The sequence below is a fragment of the Canis lupus genome, chromosome 30, assembly GCF_003254725.2.
Source record: "Canis lupus dingo isolate Sandy chromosome 30, ASM325472v2, whole genome shotgun sequence".
Taxonomy (NCBI): Eukaryota; Metazoa; Chordata; class Mammalia; order Carnivora; family Canidae; genus Canis; species Canis lupus.
The window spans coordinates 34,978,971-34,998,940 of NC_064272.1; the positions used below are offsets into that span (position 1 = coordinate 34,978,971).

General features: G+C 37.6%; 1 protein-coding gene and 1 non-coding gene across 8 annotated transcripts in view; one reads left to right on the top strand and one right to left on the bottom strand.

Annotated features, from left to right (window-relative positions):
- The window catches only part of LRRC49 (leucine rich repeat containing 49), a 158,834-nt gene extending 154,188 nt beyond the window's left edge, over positions 1–4,646 (top strand). For all 7 annotated transcript variants that reach the window (XM_049104437.1, XM_025472296.3, XM_049104438.1 and 4 more), the window contains one exon: positions 924–4,646. In XM_049104437.1, the coding sequence (XP_048960394.1) occupies positions 924–1,127 (204 nt within the window). In that variant the 3' untranslated portion in view covers positions 1,128–4,646. The remainder of the gene's footprint in view (positions 1–923) is intronic.
- Positions 4,647–9,716: 5,070 nt separating this feature from the next.
- Positions 9,717–9,871, bottom strand: LOC112676244 (small nucleolar RNA SNORA62/SNORA6 family). The gene has a single exon (XR_003146410.1). It is a non-coding gene; the product is annotated as a small nucleolar RNA SNORA62/SNORA6 family (small nucleolar RNA).
- Between the last annotated feature and the right edge of the window lie 10,099 nt (positions 9,872–19,970).

Genomic DNA, 19,970 nt, shown 5'->3' on the forward strand with positions numbered 1-19,970 from the left:
GTATTGTCTCATTGACATTTATTATTTATTTCCTCCTTCATTGATGTGAATTGCTTTCCTCTAATTCCGATTGTCTGATCTATTCCATTAATTTTTCCGTATATATTATGGCACTTTCCATCATCATGCCTTAATACACCTCACAAGTATGAATAGCCAAAATAAATGTTGAATTCTTATGTTGAACATATGGCTTCATTTCAGCTGCTAGGGTGAAATTGAGGCCCAATGCCTGCCTGAATAGCTTTAGGCCCCAAATTCCCCTGTTGTGTTTCAGACCCAGATTTTTCATTTGCAGACTTCCAGACCCATAGGTTGAGCAGGAGCACCGTTTCTCTCAAGGCCAAGTTCTGGGTCTCAGACTTATGTATATTTCCTCTTACTCCTTGTACATTTTTCCCCAACCTTGTCCAAACGGTCTAGGCTACTGAATCAAGTGCAGTGCCACTACACAATTTCCTAACATATAGACCGAATTCAGAGTATGGTGTTTCAGGTATGCATATGGATATTAACTGGCCCTATACCAATTAAGATTGTCAGTATCCGTGCCCTGATAGACTTACCACTAGAAGCCATGAATCTGTGCATTCATCTTCTTGTGTGAGGTAAACTCCCTTAACTGAGAAGGGAGAAAGTCTACCAACAGAGAAATGGTAGTTACGATCCAGGTGATTCCAGTAAAGAAACATACCTTCTAGCAGAGCTAACACAGGTAGGAGTGGACTGAGAAGTAGAGAGCTCCTTGTTGCTGTCTTTACTCAAACGGAGCTCTGTGTTAAGAGTTTCTAGAAAGTACTCCTGCTCTGAAGGGTGAGGCTCAGAACACATTATTTCCTGTTACTCTGGTTCAGCTAATTATTCTTTTGACTGTTTGATTAATTATGATTTGATGCAAAATTTTCTCTCTTTTTTTTTAACAGGAAATAAAGGAAAAAAAGAAATTCTGCAAGATGTATATGGAGGACCTTGTGAAGGAAGCCACGGAAATCAATATGAAAAATGAGGCTCTGCAGAAGCTTTGGCCGCAGATGTTCATTGAGCTTGTTAGGGACGCAGTCATAGAAATCCGCAATAAAAGTTCCTACATGAAGCTTTGCCTACAGCAGATAACTGACCAAAAATAGAAATGGCTTTTAGTTACAGTTGATTTTAGTGGTTTTGTGTTTTTGAAGGTTAAAAACAAGTAGGTTAAACATGTTGAAACAACACTATCCTACAAACTAGAAAGCCTAGCATCAAAGCACCACTGCCCACTATTCCTGTAGTTAAAGGGTAGGAAGGAAGGAAGGAAAGAGAGAGAGAGAGAGAGAAGGGAGGATTGACTTCCTCTGGAAGCTGACCAAACAACCCTTGGTGACTAAGCGATCTTGAGAACTAGCTGGGCCTTGCACCGCGTCTCCGGCTCTTGCTTCGTCTGGCGCCCCTGCTGTAGCCCAAAGCACGTAGTGCTTGCTCATGTTTTAGCATGAGTTGCTTCTACCTACTTGCACCTGATAATTTCCAGTTATTTGCTTTTTATTTCATGTCATGATTTCAAAGCCAAAAATACATTCTTTTTTATGAGTGAGGAATAAACTTATTAATAAATTAGTAAAAAAAAAAAAAGTGTTTGCCTCCTTCATCCACTCAGAAGTGTCATATTTCTTATATGTTCCTCTTTAGCTGAGTGGGAGCCCTTCTTTCACATACATAGGAAGAGGTTTCATTCTTCCAGGGATGCATCCACAGGGTTCGCGGGGTCAGTGTGGGCAGAAAATATGGAAATGAGTTCAGTGGAAGCAGGAAGAAAATGCTTTGTCTGAAGGGACCCCCAAGTGAGTGTGAAATGCAGTTATAAATCAGCAAATCTTCTCTGAAAAGGTTCTTTTTTCAGGTGTACCTGTACCTCAGAACTACTAGGGATTTGTGGGTGAAAGGTTCTAAGTTTTTCAATTCTGTTCGAAGATCAAACAGGTAAATATGACGTAAGCGGGGGTTTGTCTTCGTTCATGCTGGTGACAGGTCAATAAATAGGAATCCTCCAGTTTGCTCAGATTTTACCTGGCAGCTCTTAGGGCAGCAGGACCCCCAGGAGGTGCGACAGTGAGAGTGGCAGTTTCAGGACAACAAAGTCATACAGAAATGCTTGGAAGGTAAGCTTCCTGTGCGGTTCTAATGAGCTTAGTGCTCAAGCTTAGATGGTTAACAGTGTTTCAGAACGCGACCTTTTAAATCATACTGTCCTGGGTTTGTATGTATCTTGGTGCTTAAGCTACCAGTTTACTAGCTTGTGACCCATGTGAACCACACCTGCCACCTGCCACACCTACCTTCTGTGGTGTTGTGAGAAGCAATGAGAGCATGCATTGAAAGCATTCATCATGCCTGGCACACAGCGAACACCAGTGAATGAAGCTATTCTTCTAGAAACACGTTGAACCACAGAATTGGTGCGCCTGGACAGGCTGAACTATTACGGTTTCTTGATGGTCCTTCAGCCTTTCAAAATTAAAACAGATGAGCCATCTCATCTGGCTGGTAAAGGGTGATTTTTCTCAGGGTTTCTATCTTGTTTGATATGGAAGTGAGATCCCATTGAGAGGAGAGACAAAGATGTCTTATTCGTGGGCTTCAAGTAAAAGGACAAAACTTGTGATGCCTTGGGCATGATGTGGAGAACTTGCCCACTCGGGGCTCTGCAGGTGAATGGTCTGGCTGTTTAGTAAGTCTTGTCTCCAGCTTCCCGAATGCTGCCTCTTCTCCCCTAGCCCTCCCATCCCTGATGCTAAAGACCTCTGACCCGCATATTCACGGCATTCTTGGCTCTCCCCACTTATTCTGGGAATTCGAGGAACCTTGGGTCAGCACTCAATGACTTGGCAGCAAGCCTACAGGCACTGATGGCTCTACCCAGACCTAGTAATAGGGTTTCTGTTTTATTCCTGAAACCAAATCTTTTTATGCCCCAGTTCTAGTCATTTGGTTTCTCATCCCTTTGTACCTGAGCTCTCTCTTGCCTGCCCACACTATAGTCGATTGATTTCTGCTTCTTCAATCATTTTGCCCGGTCCCAAACTCCCAACGGTTATGTCCTCCCATATAATTCCTATCCCCTGAAGCTCAACTTTCCCCCCAACCCATTTTGCTTGCTTGAGTTCCTAGGTATAGATAATCCCCAGATGAAAGGACAAGGGGACCTGAGTCTACTGGGTCTGGAATCCATTGAGGATCCTATGCTGTTAGTGGTGATTTCCTGGAACAAGGTGTCCTCTCTACTTGAGGTTTTCCAGGGTCTGTAGGAAAGAAGAGATGCACACCCCACAGTCTGAGACTCTCTAGGTCGGCATGTGCTGAGGGATTGCTTTTTTTTCCAAAAGGAATCTCAAGCAGAAACAGAATATTATGGTTGCTTCAAAATCAGAAATGTCTAGTATCCCCCATTTGGGGAGACACTGTCCCCCACGTTCTGCTTCAGCAGTTAAATGGTTAAATATGCCACTAGCTCTGAGGATGGTTGCTAAGGTTGCCATTGGATCTGAGGCTCCCTAGCTGTGCTACTGTCTGAGGACGTGCTGGTATCAGCCTCCCCCTTCCTAAGCTTCACTCCACTGAAGGCCTGGAACATGCGACAGCAAAGCCTTACCCTGCTCCCGATCTATTCCTGACCAGGGCAGGGAATCTACTGGGATTCACGTTCTCCTCCACTGATTAATAATAATAACAACAACTAAGATTGATTACTGTCTTGTATTATTATAAGCTCTTTACATGCTTTGTCTCATTTGATTTCCCAATGGGAGTTACCCCCATTTGAACATTTGAAAACTAAAGCCAGAGAGGTGAAAATCTCACCTAAGGGTATTTCAACCAATAAATAATAGATAGGACCTGTATTCATAGTAGCTGCTAGTCTTTTTTTTTTTTTTTAATTTTATTTGTTTATTTGAGAGCACAAGCAGAGGGAGGGGCAGAGGGAGAGGGAGAAGCAAGCTCCCCTCTGAGCAGGGAGCCCAGGTTGGGGCTCCATCCCAGGATCCTGGGACCATGACCTGAGCTTAACCAACTGAGCCACCCAGGCACCCCAGCCGCTGTTAGTCTTAAAAGATCTGGCATCTGAGTAAAATAAATGAAAGAGTGAAAAGAAAGGAAGAAAAAGAGAGAGGGTGGGAGGCAGGAAAGAAGGACAAAAGAACAAATGAAAGAACAGGCTAGTCAGCAAGGCAAAATGCAAAATAGAGCACAGAGAGACTGCTCAGGAAAAAAATGAAGTTTAAACCTTGAAGAACAAAGGTTAGTTTTTGTAAACTGCTTTTCTGGGTCAGCTGGAGATGAAATGGGTGCTATTGCCAAGAAGCCCAGAGCCAAGCTTGAAACTTGATCACAGCAACTGTGGTTAACCAGTATCGATGGAATATTTGTTATCTTTGATCCTGATTTTCTACTTATGTTTATGTGTTTTCCGGCTCATTGTATGTGTCTTTTGTTGCAAGCTACCTTGAATCCTTTGTGGAAAGAGGGTAAGGATATATGACTGAGCTAAAGTATACTCAAAGCTGCAAAGCTCCTATATTTCTTGGGCAATGGGATAGTTTACAGTTTCTCTTCAGGGGACAATGAAACTATTTACCCATCCCTCTACCAGTCTCTCTAAGCTTGAATTGGAGAGTTGGCTTCTCTTTGTTTATCTTGACATATTTCAACATGCAGAGGTGCGTGTAGGGTAGTAGTATCTCAAGTAAATACCCTGTATCCACCACCAGGCACAACAGATATTAATATTTTTCCATGTTTGCTTCAGATTTAAAAAATAAAACATTGGACATAAAGATGGAGCCCCTGTGTACCTCATTCCTTTCCTAGAGGTAACCACTATTCTGTTCTTGAAGCTCATTATTCGTTCATACTTTCACACCATTTGTATTTATGCACTTAGGCATTGGGAGTTGAGTGGATTTTTAAATATTTTTAAATTTTATAGAAATGGTATCATGCAGTGTGTATTTTTCTGTGCCTTCTTTCTTCCCCTACTCAGTTTTCTGTTTCTGGGTAGAGCTCCTCAGAAACATAACTGATAGACATAAGCCTACTTTTTTTTTTTAATTACTGTTTGATATATTCAGTTGTTTGGCCAATAAGGGATTTACATATCCATTTTCCTATTGGTGAGTATTGAGTGATTTCTAGCTTATAATTATTACATGCTGCCTTGAATGTACTTGAATATATATGATTTGAATATACATGTGAGTTTGGGGTGGTACATAATTACCAGTGGAATTTCTGGGTCATATGCACACATTCAATTGTATTAAATATTGTTAAACTGCTCTCTGAAGTGATTTGTATCAGTTGACATTCCCACAGAAGAGAATACAAGTTCCAGTTGTTCCACATACACATGACAATTAGATTTTCACATTTGCCATCTGATATATTATGCGAAGGATGTGTGTCCTTGATGGTGGCACTGTGTACAGAAGAGATTGCTCAAGGGCCTTTTCAAAAGATGAAATTTATGTACAGTGAAATGCACTTAAGAGTATAATTTGATTAATTTTGAAACTATAATCAACATCCCAATTAGGATACAAAACATTTTCATCATTTCAGAAAAATTCTCCTAGTCAGCCCTTGCCCTTCGCCCCAAACAGCTGTTTTTCCTAATTTATTTCACTATTGATTAATTTTGTCTACTCAAGAACTTCTATAAATATAACCATACAGTATTTACTTTTTTGTGTTTGGCTGGTTTTACCCAACATAGTATTTTTGAGAATGGCCCATATTGTTTTATGTATCTGTAATTGATTATTTTCTCTTGCATAGTATGAAGATACCACAATGAGTTTATTGATTCTATAGGGCTATTATGAATAAAGACATTTTTATGCACATTTTTTTTTGTTCAGTGTACCCGAACATTTTTAAGGTCAACTTTATAAGAAACATCTATACATTTTTATAAAAGAATGGTATAATTTTATACTCACTCTAGCAATGCACAGAGAGTTTCAGTAACTCCTTGTATTTGCTAACATTTGTTGTTGTGAAGCTTATTTTTTTTATTTTTAGCTATTCTAGTGTGGTTTCTGGGTCATCTTTATTTTATTTTATGTTTACTGATGTCGATCACATTCACATTTGTGTGTGTTTTTAGTCATTTATATTTCTTTTATGAAGTAAATGTTTAAGTCTGGTACCCATTTTGAGAATTTGAATTGTATTTTTATTATTGAGTTATATGAGTTATTTATATGTTCTAGATATATTACTTTTGTTTTGAACCATGATAAAGTTCGACCTATCAACTTTTTTTTATGGCAAGTGCTTTTTTTTTAAGATTTTATTTATTTATGCATGAGACACACACACACACACACACACACACACACACACACACAGAAGAGAGAGAAGCAGGCTCCATGCAAGGAGCTCGATGCAAAACTCGATCCCGGGTCTCCAGGATCAGGTGCTGGGCTGAAGGCGGCACTAAACCGCTGAGCCACCTGGGCTGCCCTGGCAAGTGCTTTTTAATGTTCTTTCGAAATAGTTTGCCTGCCCCAAATTTGCAAAGATATTCTTCTCTGCTTTTTTCTAGAAGCCTTATAGTTTTAGCTACTACATTTAGAAATATGACCCTTCTTGAATTAACTCTTGTGAATGCTGTAAAGGAGTGGTCAAATTTCATTTTCTTTTCCGTACAAGAACCCAGTTGTTCCAGCACAATATGGGGCAAAGAATGACTTTCTTCCATTGAATTGTCTTGGCAATTTGTTTTTGAGAATCAGTTGACCTACATATATGTGAGTCTCTTTCTAAACTTATATTCTTTTTCATTTTTCTTTTTTTACATAAACACCACACTGTCATGATTACCATAGCTCTGTAAAGTCTTGAAATAAGGTAACAAAGCTCCTTAAACTTTGGCCTTTCCAAAATTCTTTTGGCTACTCTAGCCCTTTGCATCGCCATATAAATTTTAGAATCAACTTGCCAATTTCTATAAAGAAAATGACTTTAGGGATTATTATTGAGATTGTATTGAATCAATAAATGAATTGGGGGAGGTGGACATCTTAATAATATTGAATCTTCCAATTCATAAATATGAGATATCTCTTCATTTATTTAGATCATTTTTCAGCAAAATTTTGTGGGTTTCAGTTTAAATTTTATTCTGAAATTTCTTTCTAAGCATTTCATTTTTTATATCTTAAAGATATTTTAAATTTTCATTTCTGATTTTTTGCTAATATATAGTAATATAATTTATTTACAGTTGATCCTTATTATTTGCAGATTTCTGTATTTGCAAATTCATCTCCTTGATGAATTACAAAATTTATTTGTAATCCCACCCAAAATCAATACTCAAAGTGCTTTCATGTTCATTCACAGACATGATCAGAATGATGAAAAATTTGAGCCACTCAAAATGAGCATGTTTCCAGCTGAGGTCAAGGAAGACAACATTCTTTTTTCAGTTGTCATAATGTAAACGGAGTGCCCTTTTCGTGGTATATTAAGTGTCACCTTCGTTGCATTATTATGTTTTTTGAGGATGACTTGTTTAAAAAGTGCCACCACCACCCCCACCCAACCCCCGCGCAGGATAGGCTGAACTGCTTTCTCATGTTCCTAAGCACAAGAAAGTTGTGATGTGCCTTATAGGGAAAATACATGTATTAGACAAGCTTTGTTCAGGCACGAGTTATAATCTGTTGGCCATGTGTTCAATGTTAATAAATCAATAACATATATTTTAAGAGATGTCTGTAAAAAAAACATATGTAAACAAGGTTACATATTGATTGATTGATAAAAATGTGTTAAGAGTCTCACAGGAATCTAACCCTCTAGTTTCTTTAGGAAAATGTCCAGCATTCACTAATTCATTGTTCGCAACTACTTAATAGAATATAGCTACAGTGAATAATGAGAATACACTATATTGACCTCATATCTATGTTCTATGTTCTATTAATCCTGGCAGTTTCTTTTGTGGATTCCTTAGGATTTTCCATATGAAAAAGCAGTAAGTCTACAAACACAATGTTACAACTTCCTTTCTCATCTTTACACCCTTTATTTCTTTTTCTTTCTTTATTGCATAGGTGAAGACTATGAAGACTAAGAGTGTTCGTCATTGTTCCTAATCTTACAATAAAAGTGTTCAATATTTTACCATTATAAGGTTAACTATGGGTTTACATAGACAGCCTTTGTTATGCTAAGGTAATTTCCCCTTAATTCTTAGTTTTCTGAAACACTTTAGCATGAATAAATATTGACTTTTATCAAATATTGTTCGACATCCATTAAAATAATCATATGACTCTTTTCCTTCATTCTATTAATGCCATTGATTACATTGATCAATTCCTAATGTTAAACCTACCTTGCATTACTAGAATAATAGAATGATATTCTTTAACATATTAGATTTTATTTACTGGTATTTGCTTAAAGGTATTTGTGTCTATGTTTATTAAGGATATTGGTCTGTAATATTTTTTCCGTTGCATCTTTTTCAGGTTTGGTATTAAAATTAAGCTGGCCTCATAGAACAATAGGAAAGTGTTCCCCTCTATTTTCTGAAAGAAAAACCATATCCTTTGAAATATATTCTAAATTTCCATATGATTCATTCTTTGACTCAGAGATTATTTAGAATTGTTTCAATCAGTTTCCAAGTATTTAGCCCCATTATGTGAGTAATACACCTTTTCATGTCCTGTTAGTATGTATGTGATGTCACCAGTATTAACATCTGAACCAAAGTTTGGCTTAAAGCTCCATCTTATTTCTGAAAGGTGACTATAACATCTGTATATATCATCTTAGGTCAAAATTCTTAAGCATGTTATTCAAACCATCTATCTTTTTCTTTTTTTCCCTGAGTTTGGTGCATCAATTATTGGAAGATTCAAAACCTACCAGTAAGATTGTGGATTTGTCTATTTCTCTTTGTGTTCTATTATTTTTTGCTGTATGCATTTAAGGGCATGCTTTTAGGTGCATATAAATTAAAAACTGACACATCTTACTGGTGAGATGATGTTTTTGAAATTATGAGGTAATTCTCTTTCATATCTAGAAATTTTTTTGCCTCAAAGTCTATTTTGTTCAATATTAATGTAGCTAAACTAGCTTGCTTTTCATTAAGATTTGAATGAGATTTTTTATGCTTTAATTTCAATGTTTTTATATCTTTATGTTTTAGGTGGTATGTTTCTTTTACACAGCATGTAATTTATATTTCTATCCAATCCAACAATATAGCATTTTAAAAGGTAAATTTTGTTCATTTATAATTGCTATAATTATAAAATTGAGTTTAATCACTTCAATTTTTGCTTTTACTTATTTCACCTATTCTGTTTTGCAATTTTTTTTCCTTTTCAATTGCTTCCCTTTGAATTACTGGGCATTGTTTAACTGTAAATTTTCCCTGTATGGATTTAGAAGTTATACACTCTGTTTCTATTTTTTGAGTGATTTCCATAAACCTTACAATATATATATATAATATAAATATATTTTATATTTACATAATAGACAATGAACTGAATGCTAAGGGTAAAATCATCACCAATTCAATAATTTTATATAGACTTACTAATGTATACACCTAATATTCACACTTTTATTTCTCATCCATTCATGTCAAATCATTTTACATGATTCCATTTACCCAGCATATTTATTTTCTTTTTCTTTTTTTTTTTAATTCTACTTGTAGCAAGAATTACTATCAAACTCCACTCATTGGGCCAGAGACCCTTGTGGTGTTAGCGAAAAGACTTGCCCCTCATGTAGCACACTACCTACACTTGTGAGTTCATCGGCCAGCCAGTGGCCTCAACTCCAAGCTCTAACAATGTGCAGCATATTTATTTTCTTATCCTTTATTTGCACTGAAATCAGCTCACTATTTAAGTTTATGTTATTTGCATTAATTTAATATGTTCATCATTATTCTTGAACTTCAATAAGCCATTTTTGTGATTTGAGGCTAAACGCATTATAATAGAAATGATGAATACAAATTAAGAAAACTCACTCATTCAATAGGTATAGAGTACTTATGAGTATATGCCAGGCACTGTGCTGTGGCTAGGGATTTAAAGTAAGCAATATTTGTAGTCATATGGACAATAGAATGTGAATGATAAGAAGCTATATTCACAGGACACTTGGGTGATTCAGAAGTTGAGCATCTGCCTTTGGCTCAGGGTGTGATCCCGGGTTCCTCTGCCCCTCTCTGTGTGTGTCTCCCATGAATAAATAAATAAAATCTTTAATTAAAAAAAAGAAGCTATATTCACTCAGAGGAATTATATCGACTCAGTCTCAGCAGAAAACAACTGATTGGAACATAGATAATCTTTAAGAATATAAAAAGGAGAACATTTCTATACTTCTATGAAAATAATTAATTTTTTGTTCCAAATTTGTGAATATATATATATAAAACAAGTTTTAAAGTGTTTTGACCTCTCTGAAACTACCAAACTATCTGCAGGCCACTCCTTCAGACTGCTAGGATCCACCAGTAGTCTAGAGAAAAGGGTTTGAGAAATAAACATAGCTGTGTTTTTTAAAATATTCCTTTCCAGCAGAATTTTGGCTGGTGGGATTGACTTCACTTCCTTGCTCTAGGATGGGCCTTGTTTGGCATAAACTGGTTAACACAGTTGCATGCCTCTTGCTACAATCATTGTGTACTGAGTGAGACCTAAGCTGACCAACATACGGAATTTCTATAGCAGCAGTAACTGGCTTAGGCAGGTCCAATCAGAGAGAAGTACAGTTTTTGTTTTGTTTTGTTGATTTGTTTTGTTTTGAATGGTTAGGAGTAAGAGAGCTCTCTCTCTTTTGCTCTGAATACAAGAGGTACAAATGTGAAGCCTGGAGCTTTTACAACAAATTAATACCATAAGAGAAACCAGCCACACCCAGGAGAGGAAAGCTCAGAAATTAAAGAGAAATGGAAACGGAGTCCTATTCAAACCATGCTTGAAGCTTCCTCTACAGCTGAACTTTTACATTGTTGGGTGGCATCTGGGGCCTGAGCCAGGAGGATGCTAAGGCTGGAATCTGGTATAATCTCCAGGTTATTCACTCATGTGTCTGGTGGTTGATCCTGGCTACTGACCAGGACATCCACTGGGTGTTACCTAGATACCCACTTATGGCCTCTGCAAGTGGTTGACTGGGCTTCCTCATAGTATGTGGGCTGGGTTCCAGGAGCAAGCATCTCAAACTCTATCATCTTTTCTGACCTTGCTTTAGAAACCACATAGCAGGACTTGCAGATCTGAGATCACATAGATTCAGCTCTGGACTGGTGGAGTATCAAAGTCATATCGTCAGAAAAGCATACAGAATGGGAAATCATGTTCCCACCATTTTGAAAACTATCATTTGCCACATACATCATCTTGTCTCTAAAGTCTTGGATGTTTTGTAACATTTCCTTCTACCTTTTTCATCTGGCTAAACCATACTCTTCTGGGTAAGTTGTCCCTAGCAACATGCACACAGCACCCTTATATTTCTGTAATAGAGTTTACTTATCACTTACCTGCTTATGTCTTCCATCAGTCTGTGCGTTCCCTGACCATGTTGTCTTCGTTGCTGTATCTCTAGCACATATAGCAAAAGATATAGATGAGTAGCAAAGCTTTATCCAGGGCTTCATGTAGTAAACTAGTTCATTTAAATTGGATCCTAATTTTAGCAACAACCCTCCATTTTTGCCTTTTAATATCCTCACATCCTGCAGTTTTAAGCACTTTGTGCTGACACCACCAGGTGCACCTTCCAGATGCAAAGTTCAGACTTTTATAAGCCAAGCAGCAAAGAACATTCTGAGCTACCTCATGGTGGCTGCTTGGCAGCCAACTGTTGCAGTCTTGTAAGCATCACCATGTGTGCACAGCAGAGTGAGTGTAGAAAGGAAAAATATGTAACTCTAATACTAGTGATAAGTGAAACCCCACAGCTACCACAATAAAGATGGAAATCATTAAGGATGTTGAAAATGTCATAAAGAACAAGAAAAGGACAACATGTAAAGAACATATACAAAATGCTGAAAATACATTATCAAAGATGAAATCTAAAAGACAGGGCATTACAATGGATTTCATAATTTTTTAAAGCTTTCTGGGAATGGAAGCCCCTCATAATACATAAATTCTCCTGTTGAACTTTTGCTTTTCTAGCAGACATATAGGGACATATTCTACCTTAAAAGAGTGGACCACCTATCCTAAATAATATGCGAAGCTCTTAATTTGATTACCAACCTTGGAGGTCAAGTTTAGCAGTGTATCTAGGCTGAGATCTGATGTTGAATATGGTGACAGCAGGATATGTAATATGGAGGAGGAAGACCTGAAGACTTGGTGTATCTGTGCCTGACATAAGCAGTCAAAGTATCTTCTAAAACATAAGCAAAAACCTACTGACAGGGGCAGCCGGGGTGGCTCAGTGGTTTAGCTTCGCTGTCAGCCCAGACCTGATCCTGGAGACCCGGAATCGAGTCCCATGTCAGGCTCCCTGCATGGAGTCTGCTTCTCCCTCTGTCTGTGTCTCTGCCTCTCCCTCTTTCTCTCTCTCTGTCTCTCACGAAGTAAATAAATAAAATCTTAAAAAAAAAAAAGAAAAAAGACCTACTGACATGACTCAGGGGAACATTTCCCAAAGAACTGCCTGAGGTTGCCCATATCAGAATCGCATGTGGGAATCTTACAATCAGATGCCTACCCCCATCCCCTTTATTTGGACCAAATCCCTGCAGGTGGATCCCAGCATTTTTAACAGGCTCCAAGACTACTCTTGTTCATACCAAATTTTGAGACTAATGCTTTGGTAGATGGTGACATTGGAGCCATGAGTCCTCTGGCCTATTCTTGAAGTCTAGAAAGAAGTCCACTTTAGCCCCATCACCATGAGAAAGTCAATCCCCAGGTGATAGAAGCCCACCCACATTAACAAGAAGAAATAGTTTACAACAAGAAAATAAGAAGAATCCATGGAAAGTTTTTGTAATCAGCTTTGAAAATGCCAACTTTATTTATGTATTTTCAAATGTCTGAGGCCTCTGCCTTTCTCCTCAAGCTGACTTGGGGATAGCAGGACTGGGTGATCATTCTTCCAACAAGTTTCCTTGCCACAGTGATCATGCAGTCCATCTGACTAGAAAACTGAACTATGGGAAGAAACTGGTGGCCAGTGTCAGAGCATCTTGTAAGATTGTGATGCAGAGACTGAAGGCTTTGTGTATTTGTAAGAACAGTAGCACTCTGGCTTCCAACCTGTGGAGCGGACTGCTGGCAACAATGGAAATGGTGACAGGATAGGCCTGATAGCCATGTGTGGGGCAAATGAGACCACTGACTTCCAGCTAATCCCAGCACTTAATGTACGACTGCAGAGATCTTCAACACCACAGATAATGGGAAGTGACATCCAGTAGCTGAACTTATGAAGCCTATTACTCTAAGATGGCCAAAAGATGGACATGAAGATGCTATAGTAAACATTAGATCAAGGACCAATGCCCAAAGGAATCAAGCAAAACTGAGAAGGAAAATATGACATTAATCCCTAGAGTTTAGTTCTTCATGTGATTTCAACTAAAACCACTCAAATTCTGCTGGTTTTTTCTGTAAGTGAATCTGTGGCTTATATTTACAATATTGGAAAGAAACTGTATGAGCAAGTTTCTCTATCTTTCTGTCTCCTCCTATTTTTTTTCCCTTACTGTCTCCACATCTCTCCCTGCTTCTCATATCTTGCTATAAATCCTTTCTCAAAATCAATCACTTACTTCAGATCTATCATCTCTGCCTCCATTTTTCTCCCTTTATTTTTGTCCCACGTGTTTCTGTACTCTCCTCACATTTTCCCTGCTCCACCCTCTCAGTGTTCTCTCTCTTTGCACACTTCTCATCACCAAGACACATCTCCCTCCCTCTCATTCCATTAATCTTTGTGTCTTTCTTGCTTGTTTCTGGATGTTTCTAGCCACTGCCTTTCTACCTCAGTCTTCCCAGACCTCTTTGGCCATTTTTAAAAATCTCTGTATTGACCTTAATCTCTATGAAGTTATCCTCAGGAGTATTATGTGCCGAGGGAAAGGAAATAGTCTGACAAGTAATGTCTTAAGCCCTATGGCAAAGAGAGTAGAAGCATGTTACATCCGATTTGTCTCCTGCTAGACTGTAAATTTGTCAAGGTAGGGACAGTGCTTGGGCTGTACATCCACCTAATGAACTGGCTGTTGTTACTGAAGAAAGTCTTCATATCAGGAGATACCATCGCTATAAGAAGAGTAGGGTACAGCAGTACATCTTTAAATTTAAAAAGCATTGGAAACCATGGTTATTTTTTAAAGTCACATTTTCTAGTGCAAATGGCTGAACAACAGCAGTAGAACTTTTGCTCATCTTTTACATGCATCCTCCCAAGGCCACTGTTTTAATCTACTATTAATCTATTTTAATCTAAGTAAAAGATAGCTAGCTGCTTGTGTTTGAAAGGGGGGGTATCTGAATGAGCTTGGAATATCCTGTTGTCAGCAGAAAGGAAGAATCTTATTCTAAAAAATGTTAGGGGCAATATCAAAAAGTCAAAGGCCCCAAATTTAAGAGCTTCCATTGACCAAGCTGTAACAACTTGAGCACAAAATAGTATTGTCATCATGGTTGCCTGGAGCAAATTGAGTCTATGAAAGAACATGGACTCATAATTATTCTCAAAAGAGGAACATTAACACAATGGGTCCAAAAATATAGCTGTAATGCAAAAAAATGGATAACCAATTATGGATTTGCTTCTTATTAATGAATTTTAACAAATGGCTCTTGTTTATATGTGGATATCTTATTTCCCCCCAAATCACTATTTTTTATAAAAATATACAAATATTTATGCATTTTTTGAGAAAAAATATAGTTATGGGACTAAGTAAACCAATAATCTAGGAAAAAACAAGAACTATCAAGAAGAGAGAGAACTGGTTTGGTTGGCACTAGGATTAACATATAATAATTTAAGTGGAAAGAATATCTAACAATCAGCATCAGTGAGCACACAAAATTACCAAGTAGGAGGAAGTTTAAACATGGTCTTCCAAAAAGATGAACTAGTCAAATGTTCCAAAAAAGAAGAATATACTACCCAGACCCAATGCCCAATGCCTTATCTCATAGGAAATGAAACAACTGGATGGCCCTACGCATTTTAATAAAACACCAATAAGGAATACAGGACGTTTTTTAAAAGATAACAAACCAAGTCAATATATCATACTGATAGGACCTTGGGTTTTATAAATCTGGCAAAGTGAGACTTAAAAGTACATCATTTCCTGAAAGACACTAGGTCGTAAAAAAATAAATAAATAAATAAAATCCAAGTAGAGGTGTGACTTTAAAAATCATTTTTGTGGTTACACCGGAAGTTAACGCAGCCTGGTGATGAATCCTGTGCCTAGACCCAAACTGGATCAGCCAATAACCCAGATCCTACAGCCTTGGCTGAGCTGAGCAAGTATACTTTTTCTTTCAGGTCTAGTAATATTACTCCACCCCTGGGAAGAAATAAAAATATATTACTGAAACTCTAGGAAGATATTAAAGTAAGTATACTAATATCCCCTAGGAAGGTATAAAACAAGCACATAAATTATCAAAGAAATGAATAAGTCCATTGTTCTGAGGATTTAGAATACATTCAAGTGTAAGTATAATAATAAGCTTTGTAGTCACTGCATTTGTGGAACTTTTGTGATGTTCGAAGTGTTCAAGAGTCAGCCATAGCAAGAATGTAATTGCATTTTAAATGATTTACGAGAATTTAATCAAATATAGCTTAAATTTTCAAGCTAATTCGTCTTTTCAATAGTTCTTTATCAGGTAGGTGAGCTCAATAATTTGAGCATTACACAAAATGCAATTTCCCAGTTCCTGACAGGAAAATTTAAAAAACCCAGGCTGTGAGGTCCTTTCCCTACCTCTTCCCCTTCCCGAATCATCCCAGAGGAAATTAGAGACAGTGATTAAAAACATGTGTTACATGTTAGAATTACCCAGGGAGCTTTAAAAACTATTGATAATCAGGGGTCCTCCTTGGAGCAATTGTATTAGAATCTCCAGAAACGAATCTGGGCACCAGCTTTTAATAAATACTCTCCAGGTCCAACTAATACGCAGCCAGGGTTGAGAAACTGGGAGAGGAGGAGAGAAGTGCAGAGTCTGTGGAACTAACAAAAACTTTGAGAAGGCCTTGAGGAGACCAAAGACAGTCGCAAGCTGGTGCAGAGGCTCGTGGCAGTATGAGATGGGGACATTGCGGGGAGTAGGGACAGGTATGGAGGGTGGATTTTGCTGTTCCCCTATACTGCTTGGGCAGGAGCTTTTCTGGCCCTATCACTTCTGTGGAATGGGAATTCTCAAAAGCAGCCCAGACGTCAGGTGTGTGTGTGTAGGTCAAATGGAAGTGTTAGGGGACGTGGGGAGAACGCCGGGGCAGCTTCTGGACCCTACTAGGTTGAGAATCTGGTCAGAATACAGGACTAGCTGCGTTAAGGATTTACCTCTTTGTTCTCTTTCTCTCCATCCCCTCAAAAACAGTGGATTGCAACCTAAGATAACTTGCTTTTTCCCAAGAATTTAAGGGACATTCTCTGAGTGGAGGCAATGCCTGGTGAAGGAATGGAAATGGTACTAGTCTGCAGGGTCTGTCATGTGTGGTATTCTCATTCTTAGAGACCTTTCCCAGTCTTCTCCACGGAGAGTCCTAGAGATCGGTATCACACAGACTGTGTTCTCTGACCACAACACAATTATGTTAGATATAAATTACAAAAGAATAATTTTTGGACAATGATTCCCCATGGGCCTCATATGGTTCTGTACGTCTTCCAAGTAGAGACATTGTCAGCTTTTGTTCTGGATTTTATTTTCAAGGGTATTCATATAAGCAAATGGCCTTGGAAAATAAAGATTAGTATCTCCCTCTTTGGTACAGGGCAAGTTTCTTTGCTGTCCAGGAAAATGAAGACGATGTCTCCTTCTGGGGCACAGAATGGGTGGGTTGGCTTATACCTCCTTATAAAGGATCAGAGTTTCCTCATCTCAGGGCCCCTCAACTGTGCAGGTGTAGCATCCTCCTGGACCCACATATGCATCACCCTCGTGGGACTTGGAAGGCAAGGTGAGTCAATGAGAAAATGAAGTGATTAAGTCCTTTGTTTTGATCTAGGAGGCTCATGTCTTCTGCCAGAATTTTTGAAACTGTGACTGGCTGTCTTGTTAGCTTACACGTAGGGTAAATTCCAAGACTCTTCACGGTTCTTACTAATAATTTTTAAAAATCCCCAAAGTCTGGATATGAAAGAGGGTATAACTAAATAATCTTTAGAATAAAAAGGAACTCGTGAGTATATTACAGAAAACAGAATAAACAAAGTATTTTAAGTTAAATTTTACGAACAATAGCTAAAACAGGATTTGGAGGGAAATTTATAAATTGAAATAAATTTATCAGGAATCAAGAAAGATTGAAAACTAGTGAGCTAAGGGTTTAATTCAAGAAGAAGTTAAAAGAAAATTAGAGTAAAAGTAAATGAATCAGAAAGAAGGAAATATGAAGGGCAGAAATCAAAGTAAACAACAAGAAAAACAGAAAACAAGAAAAACAACAAAAAATGCACTATATAATAATAACAACAAACAACGGAGATCAGCAAAATTAAAAGCTTTTTTTTTTTTTTTTTTTTTTTTTAAGATAAGCAGGAAAGTCTTCTGGAAAGACTGGCCAAAAACAAAAGAGAGATCATATAAAGAAACAAAATGGAAAATGATAGAAAGGAAATAACTGCAGATGCATAAGAAGTTCTAAAATAATAAAATGTTATGAACGACCATAGGGTAGCATATTTGAAAATGTAAATGAAATAGATTTTGTTCTACACGATGGTGTATAAACTAATCTACAAGAATATCTTGGGATATCACTGACTCATCACAATGGATACCTATCAATCAGAGAAGTGCTGCCAGGATGCCACACTGGTGCATCCCAGCCAAACAGCACCTCCATATTTCTGAGATAAAAATAAAATGGCCAGGGACACCTGGGTGGCTCAGTGGTTGACCATCTGCCTTTGGCTGGGCGTGATCTGCGGGTCCCAGGATTGAGTCCCGCATTGCACTCATTGTGGGGAGCCTGCTTCTCCCTCTGCCTGTGTCTCTGCCTCTCTCTCTCTCTGTCTCTCATGAGTAAATGAATAAAATCTTCAAAAAATAAAATAAATAAAATGGCCAACTGGAGAAATATACATATCAAATAGGCCAGTGAGCATTAAAGAAGAGAAATGGTAGTCAAAGCTTTCCTCTTCCAAAAAGCCAGAAACCTTTGCAAACTTTTAAGAGACAGATTAATTGCCTATCTCAGGTATTCTCAATGGGATAAAAATTCATTGGTTTTTGTTGAGGGACAAAAACATCTTAGATATCAAAAGAGTTTGTGGTCCTTTAGAGTCACAGTACATAAACAGATGTACAGGGTGTCTGAGGTATTAAAATTTCATGGTGGGGTATTAGAAAAAAAAAATCTAAAAAAGCTCCACGAGGAATGGGAGGCTACAATAAAAAAAAAAGTTGAGACACTCCTTAGTTTTCTTCAAAAAAAATAGAAAAACAGCAAAAACTTCTCAGATCATTTTAACATTTTAAGAGACTCGTAGAACTTTGAATCCAAACTGAACAAGAACACACATATGTATATATAGCTATCCTCTGCTTTTGAAAGTTCACATTACATCGCTTTGCTTTTATGAAAGCTCTACATTAGTATCTGTTTCGCTAATGGAAAAAAAATCCAAAGATTGTCACTTTTACAAAAAAAAAAAAAAAAGAAAAAGAAAGAAAAAAATAGCATTCAGTGTTGGTTTTGCAGCAGCATGCACCCCAGGAGCAGCGAGGGTAGCCCCACCAAGCTTCTTCCTTGAAACTACACTTAGCATCTCAGCATCAAGTCACCATAGCTTTGAACTGTGTCTGTGAGCATCTGTGCTTTATCTCGATTTATTTTTGTGCATTTGTTAGCAAGATGTGTGCTAAGCTATCAGAAAAGCCTAAGAGAGGTTATTTTTGAGGTCTGAAAATCCTCAAAAAATTTTCCATATAAATTAATGGTAATTGCTTCTTTGCTTTATGCCATTTTGGCATATGAAAGATTTCATAGTCATGCTCTACTGTTGGATAGTGGGGGAAACCTATATTTATATACACATACGTAGGCATTTATATTCAGAAGTGAAAAATGCCTCTTTATTTATACAGAGTCATGTTCAGTTATAAAAACGAGTGCAAAACTCCACCATAAATATTAGATAAAGGAATCCAACAGAGTATTAAAAATATATCATGGAACTAGCTTAAACAATGAGAAAAGCTGGACAAAATATGTGAAACAACAGTTTCAAGATATTGGAAAGATATACAGAAAGATCAGGACTGTGATTCCGAAGAAGAGGTAAACCAGTGTAATGAGTCTTTCGGCGTTCTGCTTGGAGAACAGAGGGGATAGCAGAGGGGTAGGGAGTTCTCAAGCAAAACACAGTGGTCTCTCTGAACTGGGGGGCAGAGACTTGAGTTCTGGCGTCTGAGGTGGCTGGAAGTTGTAGGGCAGAGTTCCAGAGAGGAGAGAACTACGTGGAAAAACAGCTCAGTCTTTGGTTAACAGTAAGACGTGTAGACAGAATGAAATGCTTTTATATTTATAGGCAGTGTGTGTCTATATATATGTATGCATATATGTATACATATGGCTATAATATTATTAGAAGGTAAATTGTAATAATTTTTAAGAGATTTTATTATTTTATTATTTTTAAGAGATTAAGAGATTTTATTATTTTATTATTTTTAAGAGATTAATTAAGAGTAATTATTTTTAAGAGATTTTAT